At 58.5% G+C, this 7,832-nt stretch overlaps 1 protein-coding gene across 10 annotated transcripts in view; it reads right to left on the bottom strand.

The window, feature by feature from the left end:
* TRPM2 (transient receptor potential cation channel subfamily M member 2) overlaps positions 1–7,832 on the bottom strand; it is a 76,205-nt gene that overhangs the window by 49,535 nt on the left and 18,838 nt on the right. For 9 of the 10 annotated variants that reach the window (XM_037742027.1, XM_017538635.2, XM_037742028.1 and 6 more), the window contains 3 exons: positions 5,456–5,636; positions 4,185–4,246; positions 3,196–3,396 (listed from right to left, as the gene is read on the bottom strand). In XM_037742027.1, coding sequence (XP_037597955.1) covers positions 3,196–3,396; positions 4,185–4,246; positions 5,456–5,636 — 444 coding nt within the window. Of the gene's footprint in view, positions 1–3,195; positions 3,397–4,184; positions 4,247–5,455; positions 5,637–7,832 lie in introns of those variants that run through there. The other variant, XM_017538643.1, reaches the window with a different exon arrangement.

The raw sequence follows: 7,832 nt of genomic DNA on the forward strand, positions 1-7,832 counted from the left end.
TTTTTTGAGACAGATTTTTGCTCTGTAGCCCAGGCTGGAGTACAGTGGCATGATCTTGGCTCACTGCAACCTCCGCCTCCTGGGCTCAAGTGATTCTCCCACCTCAGCCTCACGAGTAGCTGGTATTACAGACACCTACCACGACACCTGGATAATTTTTGTATTTTTAGTAGAGACAGGGTTTCACCATGTTGGCCAGGCTGGTCTCGAATTCCTGACCTCAAGTGATTCACCCACCTCAGCCTCCCAAAGTGCTGGGATTACAAGCATGAGCCACTGTGCTTGGCCCATCTATTTTATCATCTGTCTATCTAGCTATCCATCCATCTATCTATCTATCTATCTACCTATCATCTAGCTACCCATCTATCTGTCCATCCATCCACATGCCCATCCACCCACCTACCATCTATCCATCCATCCATCCATCCATCCATTTATCCAGCTATCCATCCATCTATCCATCCATCCATCTATCCATCCATCTATCCATCCATCCATCCATTCACATGCCCATCTACTCACCTACCATCTTTCCATCCATCCATCCATCCATCCATCCCTCCATCCATCTCTCCATCTATCCATCCATCTATCCATCCATCCATCTATCCATCCATCCATCCATTCACATGCCCATCTACTCACCTACCATCTTTCCATCCATCCATCCATCCATCCATCCCTCCATCCATCCCTCCATCCATCCCTCCATCCATCCATCTATCCATCCATCTATCCATCCATCCATCCATCCATCTATCCATCCATCCATCCACCCATCTATCCATCCATCCATCCATCCATTCACATGCCCATCTACTCACCTACCATCTTTCTATCCATCCATCCATCCATCCATCCATCCATCTATCCATCCATCCCTCCATCCATCTCTCCATCCATCTATCCATCCATCCATCTATCCATCCATCCATCCATCCATCCATCCATCCATCCATCTATCCATCCATGTATCCATCCATCCATCTATCCATCCATCCATCCATCCACCCCTCCATCTACCCATCCATCCATCTATCCATCCATCCACACACCCACCCATCATCCATCCATCTGTCTACCATCCACCATTCATTCATCCATCCATCCATCATGACGTTCCCTAGCAGGAATGTCTGCTACAGCTGCTCCTCCTTGAAATGCCTTCCCCCTGTGGCCAGGGCAGACAACCACAAACGCTTCTTCCCACGCCTCCCGCTGCTCCCAAAGTAAGCCTCAGCCTTGTCCCTCTGGCTCCCCAGGCCAGCCACACCTGGCCTCCCCTGCTTCTCTCCCCATCCCCAGCCTTGTCACATTCCACACAGACTCTGCTCTCACCTGGAGGGCCCCTCACACCCCACCTCAGACCCCAGCAGTGCCCCATCCCTCAGGGGCCAGCTTTTGCACCAACTCCAAAACAATCTGGGCTCCCTGGCAAACTCCACCCTCTTCCAGCAGCCAAAGGTCTCCTGGCTTTCAGCCCACCCTGTCCTCAAACAGTAAAGCAGCTCTCAGCGTCTGAGCCCATGGGGACACCAGGGCCTGGTTTCCTCGTCTGAGTCCAGCACTCAGTACCCCTGCTTGACTGGCGAGAAGGGCAAGGCTGAGCGAGGGTGAGCAACTTCCTCCTGGCCACAGCTGTGAGATCCTGCAGGAGGACCCCACACCCCTGTGACGGGGTCGCCCACAAGCAGCAGCACCCAAGGGCAGCTCTGCAGCTCCCCTGCAGTGTAGACAGAGGCTCCAAGAAGGCCTATTGAAGGCGCGCACTGGCCCTGGTGTGTGGCTGGGCCCCTCCCCTCTGAGCAGGAGCACCGGAGAATGCTGCCCGTCCCCTCCCCCTGCCACGGCCTGGCTGGCTCTGTGTCAAAGCCCCACATGCAGGGCCCTGGCTTGCTATGGAGAGTGCGTTAAAGACAAGCAGCATCCAACAGCAGTAGATTAAACTCAGTGCTGAGAACTGCCTGAATAATTCATCAACCAACAAAGAAGGGCTCCAGGGCCCGCCTGACCAGTCCCAGTGGCACCGGGAAGGATGGAAAGCTGCCCTGACGTCGGGAGCCGAGCGGCCGCTCACAACTGGACCACAAGGTTTTCACAAACTGATCTGACTCTCACGCCTACATCGCATTATTCTCCTGCCGGACAAAAACGCTCTCACATGACATCCATGCAGAACGTCGTCACTCTGAGACCATCGCAAAGCACAGAAGGAAACAAGGTCACGGTGCCACCCACAAACCACAAGTCACAGGACCTCTGCTTCTGGATCGGCCAATGGGGCTGACCTCCAACCGGCTCTTCCCACTACCCTGGTTCCTGAGGGCACTTATTTTCAATCCACTCTCCACAGGCCCCAACTGGCCAAACGTGTGTCCCTGTGGCCTGCAGCTGGGGGTCACTGACTGCCCACACAGCCCACGGTGGGAGCCGTGGAATGCACATGTCAGCTGCTCGGAACCTGGGGATGTCTGGGGTCTGCAGGAAAGACACGGGAGGAGGGCTCTGTCAGCCCCAGCTCGCTGGGAAACCAAGGGTCAGAGGCCCCAGTGCCAGAACCTGCAAAGAATCCTGCCAGGAACTGAGTCAGGTGATCCTGGAACCGCCAGGTACAGGGCGGGGGGTGCTCTCCACAGGAGCCCACCCCCCTTGGCAAAGGCTTTGTGGGGTGGCCAGGGCTGAGCAACCACAGCCCTTCACAAGTGACCCTCAGGCCACCCAAAATCTACCCCTGGACTGCAGCAATGGCCCCTCCTGAGGCCACGCTACATGCCTCCATTAACCCACCTAAAAGGCTCTGAGCTGGACTGGCCCCGGCGACCCACAGCCATTACTCTGCAGCTGCCCTGCTGCCCGACTCGGCTGAGGCCCCCCCAGTGCCTGCCTCCCACCCCTCCAATCCAGCAGGCTCTGCTCACCCCACACTGAGCCTGGCAGTGTTCCCGGCCCACCCTGGTGTGCTGCCGGTGAGGCTCATGGCCTCCCTTCACCAGCTGTCCCGGGATCTGACCTCCAGAGGGAACCCGGCCAGGAGGCTTCCCTCCCAAGCCCTGCCCTCTGCAAATCACTCTGGCACCTGCTCGGACCGCTGGGTTCTCCGCGTGGGTCCACATGTCCTGGTCCCGCCCACCAGGCTAACACTGTCTCTGCGAAGCAGCCACACACTGGGGACCCACAGGCCATCAGCCTCACCTTTTTGGTCCACTCCACAATCCTGCTTTCTGTGAAGGCCTCAAACACTTCCTGGAAGAACACGCTCAGCTTCTGCTGGATAAGGGAGACGCTGATGTCTGAGACAGGCAGGCTGGCCACCTGGGCGATGACGTCGGCCACGCGGCCGGAGCCCTCCACCACCACACAGGGGGTGCCGTTGGTGGTGGCATTGTAGATGGTCTGCAAGGCAGGCAGGGCGTGAGCCTGGAACTGGGTCCTGCCTCACTCCAACGCTTTCTGAAACGGAGAATCCTCCAAGGCCGGCTGAGGGCAGGGCTGGCTAACGCTACTCCGGGATCCACTAGAAGTGCTTATTATTTGGTGGCGTCCCGTGCTCTGAGGCAAGAAGGGCCTGTCCTGACACGCTGGGGCCGCACACCTGGCGGCTCCTCTCCGGCCTCGGCACCGGCAGGATCAAACACTCCCAGCATTTTTGCCCACGGACCTGCGGACGCAAGGGCCTCAAGGCAAAGGAGCTGCTGCATGGACCAGGAGTTGCCAGCCTCACAAACGCCCCCAGTGAGAGCGGGACAATGAGGAGGTCCCCAGGCTCCAGGGGGTGCTGGGCTTCAGGAAGGGACTGGCCACAGAGCCGTCTGGTGAAAAGGACACGGTCACGTGTGTGAGCATCAGCCTCCAGCCTCCCCAGAAGGTCCTGGGAACTGGGGCTGCTGGCTCCCCACTCGCTTCAGGCCTCAGGAGCCCACCCCTTCCTTCCATGCCAGTCAATGGCCGGGTCACAGCCAAGCCCAGCCTCCTCCCCCAGGCCCCTTCCTCCAGCCCCTCCTCTGCCGCCCCACAAGCAGCCCCATCACGGGGCAGAGGCTGTCTTTCTCTGTCTCCTGGCAGGCAAGCTCACTGCCCTCTCTTGCCAACAGTCCCTTGAGTGCTGGTACAACTGCTTCCAGCCGTCATCTGCCTGCAGCTGAATGCAGCCCCTCAGGCCCCTCCTGCCCGGCCGTACTCACGTGCAACGTGCCCGGGCCACCCTCCAGCACCACGCACACGATGGGGATCTTGATGGCCACGCCTAGAAAAAGCACGGAGCTGAGTGAGTTGGGGGGCAAGACCCTGCACCGGTGCTCTCCCCTGCCTGCTCCGGCTCCAGCAGAACCACACGCTGAAGCACCTGCTGGGAGGCCTCTTGCCAGTGCCAGTCGCTGTTGAAAGTCAAAGCTCCACATTCCCAGGGGACCCGCCTGTTCCACAGCAATGAGCAGATCAAGAGCCCTCGCCGCCCTCACCTCCCCAACTCGCTGGCATCCACCCCCACCCGGCTTGCTCTCTTGGGAGGGAGGGAGGGAGAGGGGCTATGGGCAATCAGAGCAGATGAGCCTGAGAAGGACCCAGCAACCCTTTCCCAGGCAGCAGACTCTCTGTGAGCCCCCCAGGCCCATTGTCTTCACACAACACACCCACACCTCCCCACCCTGTGTGTCCTAGTCAGGCCGCTTCTCAAAGGGAGGGCCCAGACCTGCAGTGTCACCCTCACCAGGAAACGTGCTCCTAATGCAAGTTCTCCGCCCACCTAGAGCTGCTGACTCGGACCCTGGGCCCAGGCCCACACGCTAGTGAGGAGTCCCCCGGGGGTTCCAATGCACAGGACGCTTTTGCAAAGGACTCCAGACCGCCTGGGCACAGGCCAGACAGCTCCATCACCACGTCCTCTCTGAACCTCCTCGAGTCACGTGCAAAACCCCACACTGGACCTCCCGATGGCCTCGAACCCATCCCATCCCACCTATAAGGAAAAAGGTGTCAAATCCTAAGTTTCCACTGTCGTACATTCTGATTTCTGACCCTGAGACCAGCCCGCGATCAGGTTTTAAAATGACTGCAGGCCCAGGCACAGTGGCTCAAGGTTGTAATCCCAGCACTTTGGGAGGGTGGTGGGAGGATCCCTTAAGCCCAGGAGTTCGAGGCTGCAGTGAGCTGAGATCATACCACTGCACTCCAGACCCTGTCTCAAAAAACATTTTTAAATGCAGGTTGGCCTATTACCTACGAACACACAGGTGACACACAGGTGAGCTGTCAGCGCCCCAGACCACCCTCCCACAGACTGAAACTGGCAAGAGCACATGACCCTCCAGAACAAAATGTAAAGAGACACAGGAAAGAAACACAGGTGTGTTCTGAGCACGCTCCGAGCGCCATGCCTGTTGTGACCAGCTGTACCTGACACTGACCAGCCCACCCCGCTCCCTGCCTGAGCACCCTTGAAAGCAAGCTCCCCTACCTCCTCTTTCCTTGGTCTGCTCTGATATGAACTTCTCCAGCCTGGTCCTCAGAGGAATCTCCACCCCGTACTGGCCATGGGTCCCGTCGTCCACGAGGATGAAGTGAGAGTGGTTGCTGTCCAGGCAGGTCAGGTTCCCTTGGCCTTCCTCATCCAGGATGTACTCGGCAGGAAAGCTGCCCTGGGGCGGCAGGAAGCATCAGACACAGCTGCGCGAGAGCTCCGCCTCCTAATGCAGCAGGGCCTAGAACCTGTGGATGTGGCCTCACTGGAAAAAGGGGCTGTGCAGATGTGATCTAAACACCAGAATTTTAACCTGGAGGGTCCGCGTGGGCCCAAAGTACCACCACAGGTGTGCTCACAGGAGTCTTTACATGTGACCCTCCCAGAACAAAGTATAAACAGTCATGAACAGGCCAGGTTCGGGAAACACACGCAGGAGAGGAGGCCACGGGACCACAGAGGCAGAGATGAGCAATGCAGCCACAGGCGGAGAAAGCTGCAGCCCCAGGAGTGGAGCAGGTGGGGAAATAGACCCTCCTCCCAGGCCTCAGGACGGGGTGTGGCCCGGCCACGGCACCCTGACTTCGCAAAGCAATCCCAGCTCCAGAGCTCTGTCTTCCAGACACGTGGGAGAGTTCAGTGCTGCTGCTTTGAGGCTTGGGCCGCTGGTTACGGCAGCCACAGGAAACGGATCCAGGGCTGGGGACGAGGAAGTGGGGAGCTGCCATAACGAACACCTAAAAACGTGGACGTGGCATTGAAATTGGCAGTGGGGAGAACACGGGAGGATTCTGAAGCACGCTGAGTAGAAAACGGCTCCACGTCCTTAAAGAGACTATTGGTGGGAATGTGCTGCTGGCCTTGCAGAGCCGGGCGCGGGGGCTCACGCCTGGAATCCCAGCGCTTTGGGAGGCGGAGGTGGGTTGATCACCTGAGGTCAGGAGTTTGAGACCAGCCTGACCAACGCGGTGAAGCCCTGTCTGTACTAAAAATACAAAAATTAGCCGGGTTTGGTGGTGGGCGCCTGTAGTCCCAGCTACTCAGGAGGCTGAGGCAGGACAATCGCTTGAACCCAGGAGGCAGAGGGCCAAGGCTGTGGCTGCACAACCTCCTGCAAGAGATGAAGGTCACTTGAGGTCAGGAGTTCAAGACCAGCCTGGCCAACATGGTGAAACCCATCTCTAAAACTAAAAAATTAAAATTAAAAAAAAAAAAAAGAACAAGCAAGGTCAAACAGCCGGTCCAGTCCTACCCCACCAGACACATTCATGATTCTGACGCAAAAGGAAGGCAAAGGCCGGGCTTGCCAGTGCCTTGCTGGGCCCCCCATGGGCATCCGGAGTGACAAAGGGGAACACCCCCTGGGGCTCTCCCCCACCTCGCCCCACCCCACCCTGCCCCAGGAAATGGGCCCACAGTGTGGTGTTGACCTCGACCTCGTTGCCAGAGAAGTGAATCCCCGCTCAGGGGCCGTGAGGAGGGAGCCTGCTCAGCGAGTCCCATCTCAGTGCCCAGGGCTTTCCTGGCCATGTGGATTCAGGGGCTCACGCTGTTATGCCAAATTTAGTGTGTCCTTGGAAAACCTGGTTGAATGACTCATTATCTGTCCCAACTCAGGGCTCCAGATTAAAGCAACTGCTTCACAGGCAGGAGCACTGGGTCCTCAGCCTTGACAGAGAAGCTGGGGTGGGTGCTGGCTGCCTGGCACCGCAGCACGGGGGGATTCCCAGCTGCAGGAGACCTGAGTGCAGGGACTCAACACGCTAAAATCTCCACTTCCAGGTCAGATCCCCCTGGCTCAGCCCCACCCAGCAAGTGACTCTCACGTGGACCCCCTCCTACAACCTTGAGGGAAGGACCAGAGTCCAGCCAAGTTAGCCACCCCACCTAATCCCCACAGCACCCAGCCAGGCCTCACCCACCCCAACCCCCAAACACTCCACCAGCTCCCCACAGCACCCAGTCAGGCCTCACCCACCCCGACCCCCAAATACTCCACCTGCTCCCCACAGCACCCAGTCAGGCCTCACCCACCCGACCCCCAAATACTCCACCAGCTCCCCACAGCACCCAGTCAGGCCTCACCCAACCCGACCCCCAAATACTCCACCAGCTCCCCACAGCACCCAGTCAGGCCTCACCCACCCGACCCCCACACACTCCACCTGCTCCCCGCATACCCAGTCAGGCCTCACCCACCCCGACCCCCAAATACTCCACCTGCTCCCCACACACTCAGTCAGGCCTCACCCACCCCGACCCCCACACACTCCACCAGCTCCCCACACACTCAGTCAGGCCTCACCCACCCCAACCCCCAAATACTCCACCAGCTCCCCATAGCACCCAGTCAGGCCTCACCCACCCCAACCCC

Source organism: Cebus imitator, unplaced genomic scaffold (assembly GCF_001604975.1).
Source record: "Cebus imitator isolate Cc_AM_T3 unplaced genomic scaffold, Cebus_imitator-1.0 Scaffold112, whole genome shotgun sequence".
NCBI classification, from domain to species: domain Eukaryota; kingdom Metazoa; phylum Chordata; class Mammalia; order Primates; family Cebidae; genus Cebus; species Cebus imitator.